At 36.3% G+C, this 15,680-nt stretch overlaps 1 protein-coding gene and 1 pseudogene across 2 annotated transcripts; both read left to right on the forward strand.

The window, feature by feature from the left end:
- Positions 1 to 3,914: 3,914 nt before the first annotated feature.
- On the forward strand, positions 3,915 to 6,201 carry LOC147298219 (polyubiquitin). Its single transcript, XM_086238467.1, has 2 exons — positions 3,915 to 4,012; positions 4,430 to 6,201. The coding sequence occupies exon 2, from the start codon at positions 4,430 to 4,432 to the stop codon at positions 6,029 to 6,031; it is 1,602 nt and encodes a 533-aa protein (XP_086094593.1). The 5' UTR covers positions 3,915 to 4,012; the 3' UTR covers positions 6,032 to 6,201.
- Positions 6,202 to 12,543: 6,342 nt separating this feature from the next.
- LOC147298220 (F-box protein At5g49610-like) lies at positions 12,544 to 14,529 on the forward strand (annotated as a pseudogene). Its single transcript, XR_015119911.1, has 2 exons — positions 12,544 to 13,959; positions 14,242 to 14,529. The product of XR_015119911.1 is annotated as an F-box protein At5g49610-like (transcript).
- Positions 14,530 to 15,680: the final 1,151 nt, after the last annotated feature.

Consider the following 15,680-nt stretch of genomic DNA (forward strand, 5'->3'; position numbering starts at 1 on the left):
CATCTTTTTTGAGAAATTTTAGTCAATAACCCTTTTAAATATCTCTTAAACTTTTTTGACCTCTACCCCCAAAACTAACAATAATGACCCTTTTGTATTATTCAGATCAAAATACCATTTATATACAAAACTATCACCACAGTACACTATGTATCGACCTTCCTCCACCTTCTTCCTACAGCAGCCACGGGGAGCGATCTCCCTCACCGGCCAACGACCCATCATCACCTCTCTCTATCTCTATCCCTTTCTCGGACAACCCAAATCTAAAAAAAAAAATAAAAAAAATTCAAAAACCTAGATATGAGTTTTTCTCTAAATGGGTTGGGAGGGAAGGGGAGAGAAAGAGAGATAAATATGAGATGTCGGTGAAGGAGGTGGAGGATGGTGATGGACACCCGCCAACGACCCATCATCTTCTCTCTCTATCTCTTTCTCATTCTATCTCAACTCAAATCTTAAAAAAAAAAAAAAAATTGAAAACCTAGATTTGGTGGAATGTGCTATAGCACGATCTAGTGGAATGTGGCGACTACAAATTCTATCAGATCTAAAAAAATTTCTAGGTTTTGATGGGTCTGATCTCTCAAAAAATCAACCATATTATGGATTTTTTTTTTTGGGTTTTGCTGGGTGATGTGGGTTTTTTTTCATTGAATTTTGCTGGGTTTGCTGCAGTGGCGGAGGATGGGGGCGTCGATGGCTGTGGCAGTGAGGGGGAGTGGTTGGCTGGGAAAGAAAAAAAAAAAAAACTACAATAAAAAATAAAGTTTTATATAGAGGGTATTATGAGTATTTCACTAACAAAAGGTTCATAAAAGTTAATTTTAAAGTTAGAGGGTCAAAAAGTTTAAAGGGTAGTTAAATAGATTATTGAATAAAATTTCTCATCTTTTTTTTTGTGACTATTTGCCAAGGAATGAAATTTCAGGTTTCGAGGAAATTTCGATGGAAATTTCGACGGAAATTTCAAAGATTTTTAAATTTCGACAAAAATTAGATGGAAACGATGGAAATTACTATCAAAATACGGAAATTTTGAATGAAACTTTACCATATGTTTATTTAACATATTATCTACTAAATTGATAAAAAACATTGAAGAAACTAATTATATATATAGTAGGCTTCATGTGATATAAGATGAATATAATGTGCGCTGGAGACAAATACTGATAAATAAAATTAGTATAATGAATAAATGAAATTAGTATATTATTTATACTCTATAATCTATACATTAAACCCTATATATTTTATAATTTATACTCTATATTGTTTAAGATATGGTATATGATATTAGGATTTAGGCCCTTTATGATATTTTTAATTATTTTTTATATAAAAATATATTAAAGTTTATTGATTTATGGTTTAAAAATAACTAAACGAAACTTCAAAATGGTCAAAAAAAATTCAAAACCATTTTTTTCCTTTACAATTGCCCAAATGCCTCAAACCCCAATCTAGGCCTCACCAAAAAGCCCAAGGCCCGAAGCCCACCCGAAGCCCGCCCGGCCCATTAGGCCCGAAGCCCGATTTGGCCCGAAAATTGGGCCGGCCCGGCCCGGTCCGAAAGTCTCTTGGGTTGGGCTTGGGCCATCCCCTTGAAGCCCATGGGCCGCCCGAAGCCCGGCCCGTTTAGGCCCGCCCAAAGCCCGACCCAAAGTCCAATTTGGAAATCATAACATATTTAATAGGTTTTTTGTTTGTTTACTATAATAAATTATTAATATGCTTATTAAGTTATTATATAATACTATAATGTTTGTAAATAGTAATAGTGTAAACTATGTAATACCATAAATAATAAAGTTAAACTTTTAAAATTATATACAACATTACAAGTATAATAAAATATAAATGTATATGTGTATATACAACTTTTATAATACAAGTATAATTAAAGTTATTAAACCACAATCGTCATTTCATTAATTCAACGATCTGAACCGTTCATTTTCTATTTTCATAGTCAAAGATCATCCTTACAAAAAATCGGCTAAATCGGAATTCATCTACCCATTCGATTATCATTAGAAAAACCACGATCGTTCATTAATTCGACTACCGTTACATTTAGAAAAATCACTTTTACATCTTCGATTAAGCTAATTTTTTGCAAGAATTCTCTTTGAGTGGAGAACTAAAACTTGAACGGTTCGGATCGTTGAAAACAAGATCGATATGTGAGCTTCTACATATAAATACACTTGAAGAGTATAATTCTAATAACTTTCCCGTTGAAACCTTATTGTTTCCATAATTATGAAGACCATAACGTGATTTCAACAATCTGACCTGTTCATTTTCTATGTTCATAGTCAAAGATCATCCGTACAAAAAATCGGCTAAATCGAAATTCATCTACCCATTCGATGATCATTAGAAAAACCACGATCGTTCATTAATTTGACCACCATTATGTCACTTTTACATCTCCGATTGAGCTAATTTTTTGCACAAATTATCTTTGAGTGATGAACTAAAATTTGAACGGTTTGGATCGTTGACAACACAATTGCATCGTTTGTTTATAAAAATATGTAATAAAATATATAATAATACATATGTACATTTATGTTTTATTATAGTTGTAATGTTGTATATAATTTTAAAAGTTTATTATTTATGGTATTACACTATTACTAACATAATAGTATTATATAATAACTTAATAAGCATATTAATAATTTATTGAAGTAAATAAACGAAAAAGCTATTAAATATGTTATGATTCACAAACTTGACAAATAAACTAGTCAGCTCAGTTGGTTGAGAGTTGAAGCTTGATATGTGAGGTCTCATGTTCAAATCACAATATAGCCAAAATCCTTTTTTTTTTTTTTTGAAGATATATATGTGTCTAAATAGGCTTTGGGCCCATTTTGGGCCGCCCGTTCGGGCCTAGCCCGGCCCGGCCCTCCAAGCCCGCAAGCCAAAGCCCGATGGGCGGGCCTTGGGCTTGTGTATTAAAGCCCAAGCCCGGCCCGGCCCGAAAGCCCTATTGGGCTTCTATAATTCAAGCCCGAGCCCGGCCCGGCCCATTGCCGACCCTTACCCCAATCAACCCTAAACCTTTTAATTTTTTTCTCTTTTTTATTATTTCTTTCCCTTTTTTTTCTTTTTTCTTTTTTTTTTCCTTTTTTCTTTTCTTTTTTTTTTTCCTTTTTTCTTTTCTTTTTTTTTCCTTCTTTTTTTTTTTTCCTTTTTTCTTTTCTTTTTTTTCCTTCTTTTTTTTTCCTTTTTTCTTTTCTTTTTTTTCTCCTTTTTTCCTTCTTTTTTTTTCCTTCCTTTTCCTTTCCCCCGTGAGTCACTGAGTCTCCATCTCCAGTTCGTCATCCTCCTTTTCTCTCTCTCTCTCTCTCTCTCTCTCTCTCTCTCTCTCTCTCTCTCTCTCTCCCCAATCCATCACCAAGCCACCTCACCCTCACCACTTTCTCCCCCCTGCCGCGCGCCCTCGATCTCCCTCCTGCCGCGCCCCCCGGCCACCCCCTGCCGCCGCCCCTCCACTTTCTCCCCCGATCTCCCCCTGCCGCTGCCAGCGAAAACTTCGGCGAAATTTCAAAAATTTCGCCGAAATTATCCCGAAAATTTAACAAAACTCCGTTTCGATTTCGATCCCTCCTCAAAACGAAAATTTCGCCGAAATTTTCAAAATTTAAACCCTTGCTATTTGCATATGCATAAATTGATAATAAAAAAAAAAAAGTAAAAAAAAGAGACATCCGCGTGGGCAGGAAGCTAAATTTAGCGCGGAAAAAAAAAAAAAGACATGCTGCTAAATCTTGCTTGGCGCGGAAAAGAAAGGCAGTTAATGAAACACGTGGCACACTTCCATTGGATAGGTGCCTTGATGCCTTCCGTGATAAAGTAGGAAATGGGTCCTATAAATTAAGGACGTCTGACACTAAACCCCCTCATCGTTCAGAATTCAGATAGAAAGCAGAGGCAACCAATTCGTCGAAGCTCTTCAAAACTTCTCTATATCTCTAAACACTCAACACTCAAGGTTCGTAATTTTTACTTTACAATTCCCTTTCGAGTTTACGTCAATTTTAATTTGTTTGATTATTTAGTTGCGGATCAAAGTGTTTATTTATTGTTAATTGGGAATGATTATTGAATGACTAAGTTCTGTATGAAATTGTTAACTCAGTGTTGTCAAGATTTTGTTTTGTTTGATTATATAATGACTATGATTTGTATGAAATTGTTTAGATGAAAATCTTTGATTCAGTTGTTTAAATTTCTCTGATTTAATCAAATAATTCTCAAGATTCGATTTTGTTTGTATGAATTCCAAGAAACACCACAGCCAATTTGGATTTATATGTTTCTGAGTTGATGAAAACCAAGATTTTGTTCTGTTTTAGATTCTGAATTTTATTGGGTGGAAAATTGATTTAGGGTTGTTTTACGTGAACAGATGCAGATCTTCGTGAAAACCCTTACTGGAAAGACCATCACCCTCGAGGTTGAAAGTTCCGACACTATCGACAATGTCAAAGCCAAGATACAAGACAAGGAAGGCATTCCCCCAGACCAGCAAAGGCTGATTTTTGCTGGCAAGCAGCTCGAGGATGGGCGAACCCTCGCTGACTACAACATCCAGAAGGAGTCCACCCTCCACCTGGTGCTCCGACTCCGTGGTGGCATGCAAATCTTCATCAAGACCCTTACTGGGAAGACAATCACCTTGGAGGTTGAGAGCTCCGATACCATTGATAATGTCAAGGCAAAGATCCAGGACAAGGAGGGCATTCCCCCGGACCAGCAGAGGCTCATTTTCGCTGGGAAGCAGCTAGAGGATGGCCGCACACTTGCCGATTACAATATTCAAAAGGAGTCCACTCTTCACCTAGTGCTCCGTCTGCGTGGTGGGATGCAAATCTTTGTGAAAACTTTGACTGGAAAAACCATTACTTTGGAAGTGGAAAGCTCCGACACTGTTGATAATGTGAAGGCCAAAATCCAGGACAAGGAGGGTATTCCCCCCGACCAGCAGAGGTTGATCTTTGCAGGTAAGCAGCTTGAGGACGGCCGCACCCTTGCCGACTACAACATCCAGAAGGAGTCCACTCTCCACCTGGTGCTCCGACTCCGTGGTGGCATGCAAATCTTCGTCAAGACTCTCACTGGGAAAACCATCACTCTGGAGGTTGAGAGCTCTGACACAATTGATAACGTCAAGGCCAAGATCCAAGACAAAGAGGGTATTCCGCCAGACCAGCAGAGGCTCATCTTTGCTGGGAAGCAGCTCGAGGATGGCCGCACCCTTGCTGACTACAATATTCAAAAGGAGTCTACCCTTCACCTGGTGCTTCGTCTCCGTGGTGGTATGCAAATATTCGTCAAGACTCTTACTGGGAAGACAATCACCTTGGAGGTTGAAAGCTCAGATACCATTGATAATGTCAAGGCAAAGATCCAGGACAAGGAGGGCATTCCTCCGGACCAGCAGAGGCTCATCTTTGCTGGGAAGCAGCTTGAGGATGGCCGCACCCTTGCTGATTACAACATCCAAAAGGAATCAACTCTTCACTTGGTGTTACGTCTCCGTGGTGGGATGCAAATATTTGTGAAAACTTTGACTGGGAAAACCATTACTTTGGAAGTGGAAAGCTCTGACACTATTGATAATGTGAAGGCCAAAATTCAGGACAAGGAGGGTATTCCCCCGGACCAGCAGAGGTTGATCTTTGCTGGTAAGCAGCTTGAGGATGGAAGAACCCTTGCGGACTATAACATTCAAAAGGAGTCAACTCTGCACTTGGTGCTTCGTCTGCGTGGTGGGATGCAGATCTTTGTGAAAACTTTGACTGGGAAAACCATAACCCTGGAGGTGGAGAGTTCTGATACCATTGATAATGTGAAAGCCAAGATTCAGGACAAGGAAGGCATTCCTCCAGACCAGCAGAGGCTCATCTTTGCTGGTAAGCAGCTGGAGGATGGGAGGACTCTTGCAGATTACAACATTCAGAAGGAGTCCACCCTTCACCTTGTCCTTCGCCTCCGTGGTGGTTTCTGAATTCTGAGTGATGCTTTTGGTGCCATCCTGGTCTGAGCAGTGAGCAGTGAGCGGTGGCTGGCTTTATTGAGTTTTTTAATTCTGTACTTTTATACTCTTGAAATGGAAGATGGATGGCTCATCCTATAATGTTTTAGTTAATGAATAAAATTGCTTTTTCTATTGGCATATGTTCTGTTTCTGTTTGCATTTGGTATGTTTATTTTATATACATTTACATTGCTCTTTCATCTTGTGTCTGTGTCTGGATTTTCGGGATTGAAGAGGTGGGCTTTTTTGCATTATTTGGGATTGTTGGGATTGAAGATCTCCTTGCATTTTTTTAGAATTTTGAATAAACTAAGAATCTTACATATGTTCTTATTTATTTTTGGATGATATATACGTGACAGGAATTTTCAAGTTTACAATGTAATTTTTGACCTTTTTTTATGTGATTATAACTTATGTTATTGATGTCATTGAGTGAGAACACAGAACTGCTGAAGATAATTCTTGATAAGAAGATAGTTCAGTATGTGGGTTGGTGGATTGATGATGTTTCTGCTTGTTATTGACCATTTTCTCTTTTCCTTGTATCTATTAATGCTGGTTTAATATCTGGTTAAATACAAATGCCTGTATGTCACTGTGGGACAGCTCTGTGGTAAATTTACTCCCCATGGGCACAGCCAGAGTTCAAGCCCAGGCCATGTCCCTCAGTTGCCTGTTTTATGTCGTTGTTTATGATTTTAGAGGTAGTTCTACTTAATTCCCTTTTAATTTCTTTTACAAATTATTATATTCTTTCAGTTAGTTCTAGTTTTATATTGTTAATTGAATCAAAATATGTGTGCTGAATTCCAAGTTCCCAAATATAATAATGAGGTGATTAACTTAGAGAATGATATGCGTGCTGGGCAAATAATTTTGTGTGGTTTAAAAATGGTAATTTTAGTATTGTAAGTGAAAATTTGAACCCGTTTTTTTTCTTGTTGGGCCAGGAATATTCTACTCGTTTTTAAATATTAACAAAAGTTTATTAGCACTGTCTGTTATTAAATTTGTATAGTGAGCTATGTGTATATCCACTGTCAATTTTAGATGCCCCGGAGCATCTCCATGTTTAGAGTGTTCTTGTTTTGGTCCAGATATTGGAATTGTTGTTTTCAAAATAGAATTTTGTAAAATAATGAACTTAATCTGCACTGCAACACTACAGTATATATCTCTATGCTCTGGATGTTGATATTTGTTCCTACGCGATTACGATATGAAACAAAAGTTTGACCTCTCCCAGTTTCCATATTGCAGATGGATTACATTTGGAAATCTGCTCAAGCGGTACAGTATTGGAATCTGCAGAAGATGTGCTTTCCAATATTCTTTCGACTTCATGTTAGGTGCCTGTTTACATTATCCTCTACCCTGTGTTTTTGACATGTGTTTGCTTGTTTGTCTTTACTATTATATGTAGTATATTTCATTAGCAAGCAGCAATTCTTTTGGGGGCAGTCAAAATCTGAATGATATTTTACTCGTAGGAATTTGGATGTATAAGAGCTCTACATGTCACTGTTCATTGGTTCCACTAGACAATTTTTCAAGAGCCATAGGTTGTTCTTCAAGAATATTCGACAAGGACTAAATATACACAATTTTAACATACCGACTGGTAATTCCATTTTGCAACCTCAGCGATTCAGAAATCCATTTCATGTAAAAAAGTGATCAAGAAGCAGTCCTTTAGAAAAAGTCAAGTGTTGGCTGGTCTTGTATGAAAGTGAAACAAGTGAGATGAGCAGCTCCACATCTCACTTGTTGAGTTTATCTTCATCTTGGTTTGCCTAGATTTGACCTCCATCTAGGACTCCTCTATTAATAGAATACTGAGCATCTATCCTGTTTCTGCAATGGACTTTTGACCCACCATGACCTTGCGTTCCAAGTTTTCATACTTAGTGAAATTTACTCTTTTTTTTTTTGGCTGGGTTAGTGAAATTCACTTTAAAAATAGTTTACAAGCAAAAGTTCACCTCTATTTTCAAAAATAGCAATTTTTTATAGAACTTTTCAAGAATAGCTAAAAATTGGGTGCTTAGGGCCTACAGTACGGCATGTAAGTTGGCGCGTGGACCTTCAGTTTGGTGTGAAGGCCCTATGCACCCCAGTTTTTGGGTTTCCTTAAAAAGTTTTATAAAAACTTCTATTTATGAAAAGAGGGGAAAATTTTTGCTAGTTTTGATAAAAGCTCTTACATATACTAGTACTTTAAATTTGTGCTGCCTATCAAAATGGTCAAGACCCTCTCTCTGCCTCTGGGAAATTGGGAAGTTTCAGGCCCAAGTCTCTTGGATGCTTTGCATGCAATTTTGTACACAGTCCGAGAGGTACAATTTTCACTTTTTCTTTGGATGTATAAATTCAATTTGATGCTTTTTCCCAAATGCATGCCTCTTTCACCTTTTTTCCGTTACAGAAACAGTCTGCTTTTATGAAATAGGAAAGTTCTAAGCATTGTATGATTTCCCAATTTATATTGAATGCTTAAATTTGGTATTCCTTCTAATGCTTTAATATTAGTTTTGTATTGCTAATGATGATCATCTAATACTGTATTGAAAAGAAAGAATAATAAGAACCCACGGAGTTTAGGAATTTTTGTACGCTATGACATTTAATGATAATGTGTAGTTTATACGAATACGATCGACCATGCCCGCTTCTTTTTTTTTTTTTTAACTTAGGTGTTTTGCTTCTAAATTTTGATGAACATAGATGTAGGCAACACAAACCTTGTACCTTTGAGTAGAATAGAAGGATTACAGTTTTGTGGTTGAGTTGAAATAGTAATTATAAGGTTTCTGCCTTGAAAAGATATCCGAGGAATGGAAGAGAATTTAAAGTCAAGTAAGGGTAAGGATTTTGTTAGTTTGGGCTGAAAGTTAAAGTATTTGAACTTCCCTCTTGACAAAGAATAAAAAAATGCAAAGTCCTTTTCTTTTTATAATCTATCATCCAGTTTAACAAATTGGGGATGCACTTTATTGTGGAAATGCTTCACGTGGTAGTGTTGAAACATCTAATTACAGCTGAATGAGGGATATGGTAGCTTTATGTATTTATGAGTTGATGGCTTCATGAGTTATGAGCTATTAATATCAATCTTACTCCTAACAGATGCCCATTGTAATGCTACTTAGCCTATTGGTGATTTAAAAATTTCAACCCTTTGGTTCTTTATTGTCACGATTCACTGCCTCCCTAGTAGAACTTCCTTTAGCTCATGCTAAGAGAACATTATCTTATCATGAACAGTTGATTTATTTTGAGCAATCTTATATGGAAAAGAAGCATTAATGACATCAATTGTGTTTCACAGTATTGCGAAAAATTGATCTGTTCTTTTCCTTGGCCAATAGGAATTGGTCCATGTTTGATTAGTCAATGCTCATAAATCATCAGGGGAATACATAGTTACATACCCATTACTACCATGATTTGACATCTTTCTTTTATTTCTCTACAAGGATGTTTCTCTGTGAATTGGTTTGAATATTTATATCCAGTTTTGTATAGATTATCCTATTAAATGGAGATATAATGTATATACATATTTAGCTATATATCTATTCTGTGAGAGAGAGAGAGAGAGAGAGAGAGAGAGAGAGATAGAGAGATTAATTTTTTTGTGGGAATAATTATTGATTTTTTTCCTTGGTTAAGTCAAAAAAATCAAGGAAAATGACTTGCAATGGCTTCTAAAGGCATGTATCATGGTAGTTCATCACTGAAAGCTAATTATATATGGCTTACATAGAAAAAGTGATCTCATTTGGATATGTGGGAATCCTGAATATGAAGATGTGGTAAAAATTGAAACTTATGTGATAAATGATCATTAGGAGCTCTGTGTACAATTAGGAGCAAATGATTTTAGAATTGTCTCAATCAAAAGTAAATTTAGGAATGAACTATATTGAAGGAAACTATTATGGCCAGAACTACTACTGTTCCTTCTTGAATTCTCACAACATACATGTATAACGTTTCTCTGGCAGATCTTTTCTCGGCCTTGTCATTAATAAAACCATTTTGAGATGTAAATATGATTTAGGCAGTATACCTAACTTGCGTTTGTTTATGTTGTATTCGGATGAATTACTATTACAACTTTATTTCTGCACACTAATATAAATTCATCATATTTAGAGCATTTTACAGAATATACTAGTCACTATTTTCACAGAAGGTAACAAGTTTATTTACTTGGTAAGTATTACAACTAGGTCATGGCAAAATCCTCATATATTTTCTCATTGTGGGAGCGGGGTAAATGATTAATATTATAGCAATCATTACAACACCTACACTTGGTGCAATGCATGTAGACTAAATTGCCATGTTGAGAGAAATTTAGCTGGTTGGTGCGGGAAGCTACTTTCCGAAAAAAGAGAAACTTTGCTGGTGGGTGCATGAAGCAACTTTTGCGAAAAACCTGTTAACATGAATTCCTTTATTTTGTTTGTTACTAGCTCCTGAAGTTTCCTCTCTCTATACCTGATCAGGGAAACCCTTTTTGAATGTGAAAGCTTTGGAAGTAGGGGAAGTGCTATATTACTCACATCGCTCTCACAAAGTCGAAGAGCTTTTTAAGTTTCCTCAAGCTTCTTTCTCACTTGTTCAAGAACTTTCCAGTCTCCCTCCAAAGAGTGACCTGTAGGGCTGATTGTGCTCGGTAAGATCCCTATTGTGTATCTACATCATATAATTGCTAATCCTTTCAAGATTTGTTAGATCTTTTGAATATCTGGATTAGACTTAACCATTAATCGACAAAAGATTGTATTTTGAAAGAGGGATAAATGCATAGGGATTTCATTGTATGAGATTGCAAAATTGTGTCATCTGACAAATATACTCCCTCACAGTTTTGGTAGAATGCATATTCCGGACCTTGATCTTGGTATGAAAAAGAAAAAGGTAACCTGATTGCTCATCCCCATTTCCTGTGGGGGTTGTAAATTTTTCAAGCTCATGAATGAGGGCAAATGACTTCTTGGCCCAATTTAAGACAGATCTGGACTTTTTTGTTTTTTTTTGTTTTTATGCTTTTTCCTTTTTTTTTTTTCCTTGAGCACTCCCACACCGACACAGATAGTTTTACCGCGGAAGTAGATTCAGAGGTTGAATCCGTCTTGTCATATCTCTTACTCCTCTGTTACAGGTATTGGATCTCCCTTACGCTTAGAACATAGGGGGCTGCTTACTTTCTTCGGGTGCATCGAAGAATATGACCGGTGATTCTTCACTTCTTTCTTCTCTTCATTCTCCATCTAAGTTCCTAATCGTTTAAACTGCAAACTCCGAGCAATTCCCTTTAGCCAGTCTTGCTGACAATTATAAGATTGTTGGTTCCATTAGTCATATCTTTATCTAATTACTTTAAAATTCCCTAGTTAGCATAATTGTTGTATGATTTTAATTGGATCTAGTTGGATCACAAATGGAATTGTGGGAGCATTGGTTAATAAAATTTCCATGTTGGATCGTTACATCTTTTTCTTTTAATCTCTTCTTCCTTTTTTTTTTTTTTTTTTTTTCTGTTTTGTCAGCCTTCTTGATTACTTTGTTTTCTTTTGACCATTTTTCTCTATCTTATATCTTTCCATTATCTGTTGATTTATCCTGACCTATATGTACTTTAACTACAAGAGACCTTGAATTCCACCTATTGGGGGAGGGTGATGTGTTGCTAGCAGGATTCAAACTTGTGCAGGCAAAGCCTGATAGCCTTTGTTTCAGTCTTCTTAAACATATGGACTATTCATTTGTGGTACGAACAAGCGTGTGTGCGTGTGTTGTGTGCATGTGGCAAATAGTGGTAGTGTGATCCCATAGCTTAATCAGATTCTACATGACAATCAACCGAAGGGTGACAATTCAAAGCTTCTGTAGATAATTCTGTGATCAGAAGATAGTTCAGTATCGTTAGGATGTGGATTATGAGGTAGATAATGTCTCTGGTTGTTCTTCATGGCTTCCATCTTCTCTATTGTATCTTGTTGGATGTGTGGTTAAATACAAAAGACATGGGAACAGCTCTGTAGTAAATTTACTTCCAAGGGAACATCCTGGGTTCAAGCCCGGGCCATGTCTCTCAGTTTCCTGTTTTGTGTCCTTGTTCATGATTTTAGAAGTATTTCTACTTATTCCCTTCTAATTGCTTTTACAAGTTTTTGTAGTTGATCAATTTTTTCTAGTTTTATGTTGTTTTTTTAATCAATATACGTTTGCCCAAGTCCAAGTTTCTCAAACATAATGATTACATGATTGACTCAGAGACTGATGTGCATGGCTTGGACAATAACTTTCATGATGCATTTTTATATGGTACTGTGGCTTGGTCAATTTGATATGGCTTAAAAATGATAATTTATTATTGTAAATGAGAATCGAAATGTTTTTTCCGAGATGAATATGGTATTATTTTGTAGTCGTTTGCAAATACTGATATTGCTGTAAAATACAAAATTTGAATATCATCTGCTGTTAATAAATTTGGACAGTGAGCTGTATAAACATCTACTGTCAAATTCTTAAGAATTAAGATGACCTGGAACATGTCCATGTGTAGAGAGTTTATCTTTTTGTCCAAATATTGCAACTGTATTCAATATAGAAGTTTGAAAAATAAAGAACTTAAGATGAAGTATTTTCTCTGATTTTCTATGCTCTCGATGTTGTTATTGATATTTGCTCCTCCATGATAACAATCTGAAACAAAACTTTGACCTCTTAATATTGCAGTCTGTCCAATTTGAAGCAAAAGAAGTAAGATGAAAAGGGATAATTCTCTTAGTAAGCTTCTCCGGAGGAAAAATGTTAGTTGGTATGATGTGGAATCTGTGGAAGATGTGCTTGCTGATATTCTTTCAAGGCTTCCTGCTAAGTGCCTCTTATGTCTCAAGGCTGTTTCAAAACGTTGGCATAGATTGATTCGCAGTCAAAGTCTCACTAAATTGCATCTAAGCCGATCAGGAGAAAAAGCAGTCTATATACTTTATCCTTATATACATGTTAAAAGAAGCATGTATTTGATTGATGCTGATGGCGAAACCATTGAAACAATCACCATTCCTGGTTTTGAAAATCTATCATCTGTTAGTATGATTTGTTCCTATAATGGGTTGATATTTTTCACCAATTATCCCTGGGTACCTATCTCATATAAGGCTCTAGTGGAAGAGACAGACTTAGAAATCCGGATATGCAATCCTGCTACTTGTGAAGTACGGTTACTTCCAAAATGTAGCCCATTGAAACAGGAACTAGGCATTGGGGTTTCCTTTGGCCCGGGAATCAGTGAGTATAGAGTATTTCGGTTTTTCCATTCCAAATCTGAATCTCTAGTAGTCCGCCCTGAGTGTGAGATATTTTCATCAAGCACTGGAACCTGGAGAGGCATAGGTTGTGTTCATCATTGTCCTATGGATGCACGTCATGTGTTTGTTAATGGGCAAGTTTACTGGTTTATTTCTTCAGAAGAAGATCGTCACATCCCTGAATCCATTCTCTCAGTGGATATGGAGGACAATTTTAAAGTTATCAGCCTCCCTGATGAAGTCACTTTACACTCCTTCTTAATTGATCTTGAAGGTTTCCTATCATTAGTTGCTGTTTATGATGATGATGAAATTGTGGAGATATGGATTCTAAAGGATGAAAATGAGTCTGAATGGGAGATGAAATGTAGTGATCATATTCCCTGGGACACTATAGAATGCCTTGACTCCGTAACTGCAAGAAACAATGACATATTTTCGTGACTTCAGACCATTATTTTATCTTTAATACAGACCAGAGAACCTGGAAGCAACTATATTATGAATATCTGAACCAACAGAATGTACATGTGGTTTTGAAATACAGAGAAAGCCTCCTCCCTTGTAAGTATTATAATTGGTTTCAATTTATAATTATCTCTAATAGTTGAAGTTCACTGATTATTATATCTGCTGCTTTAAACGATTGTGTGTTTATATAGTAAGTACTCCAAAATTGCACGATTTAACCAGTAGAATCCTATCTTAACCTGTACCAAGTGTGTGATCTTAACGTGTAATTCAACCATTCTGATAATGTGGCATTACATGAACCAACCAGTTTCTAGGTTTTGTTTACTTATGAACTTGAGCATCTTCTGACATGTCTTTAAATATCTTATACAGGTAGCTGACTTCTGCATTCTGCATTTTGCAAGGAGGGAGGACAGCAATAAAAGAGAAGCATGCGATTCTGGTTCTTTTGGTTTTGTTTCAAGTATGGCAACATTTCTGGTTGGACTCTTTTCCATACTCTTAAAACTCTCCTTTATTTTTGACATTGTACCTTTCCCTTTATGTACTTGTGAACTAGCAGTTGTTGCATTATGGAAGTGCTGAGTGTTTTAACAGTATCCTCTACCCTGTTTTTCTACTATGTGTTTGCATGTTGTCATTAGACTCTTTACCGTTGTATTTTTCATTAACAAGCATTCTTTTGGGGGCACTCAATCTGAATGATGTTTTTTACTCCATAGGAGTTCTGGATGGATATGATTTATATGAATTCTGTGCATCTAAGACAGTTTTACATGAGCCATAGGTTGTTCTTCAAGAATATCCCGCAGTGACAATAAGAATATTGCACCATTTTAACACCGACTAGTAATTCATGTTCACTAACCCAGGAATTTAGAATCTCATTTTGTTAGCATGCTTATTGATATCAATCAATTAGTTTGGTGATCAAAGGTGGCTCCTTTAAGAAATCATCTTTCATGACAAAATTTTCCATATAATAACAGAAGACTTGGCCCAGCATAGGTAGAGATAGTTTCTCTTAGCTTTGTATACATTGTTGGTTTAGTCCTTGATAGCTCCATCAAGTCTTTTGGGGTTTACTAGTTCTCCAGCATGTTATCAAAGCCTTGGTTTGTAGGAGATCATGAGTTCGTAGTTCCAAACTCCATTCCACCCTTCTTTTTGGTCTGCAAGGTGTAGGCTGCCGCCACACCTATATGTTCTCTCTCTCTCTCTCTCTCTCTCTCTCTCTCTCTCTCTCTCTCTCTCTCTCTCTCTCTCCATTTTTTCTCTCTCCACATGCACTCCAGTTTTATCCATCTACACCCTTTCATATCTTCTTTACTTTTTTGATTTTCTTATTAGTTGAATTCCCATAACTACTCTTGTTCCTAAACTTTGCAACTTTTCTTGTTTATTGGACCTGGATTCTTTCCATCTTTTTTTTTTTTTTTTCATTCCTTGTCTCATTTATTTTAAACAGATGTAAGGGTCTTGGTTTAAAGAAAATCATTAAACAGATGTAAGGATCTTGACTTAAAGAAAAATCTATGGTGTTATTTTAATAGCTGTTGAAAGAATAAATAATTGTTGTTATTCCTTGAATACAAACTAAATTCTAAAGATCTTCTTCAACCCGGAGATCTGTACAGGATAAGGGCTAGTAGAGTTTTGGAGCTTAAATATCTACTTGTATTGAAGCGCAATACTTAACCTTGAGATGAGTAAAAGGGTTTTGAGTTGCAAAAACATAGGCTCTTTTCCAGTTTAGATGGAACTGGAGAATTTACAGAATGAGTTTTCTTTTAATTTCACCCTACGAAAAG

This window comes from Dryas octopetala, chromosome 1, assembly GCF_963921425.1.
Source record: "Dryas octopetala chromosome 1, drDryOcto1.1, whole genome shotgun sequence".
NCBI classification, from domain to species: domain Eukaryota; kingdom Viridiplantae; phylum Streptophyta; class Magnoliopsida; order Rosales; family Rosaceae; genus Dryas; species Dryas octopetala.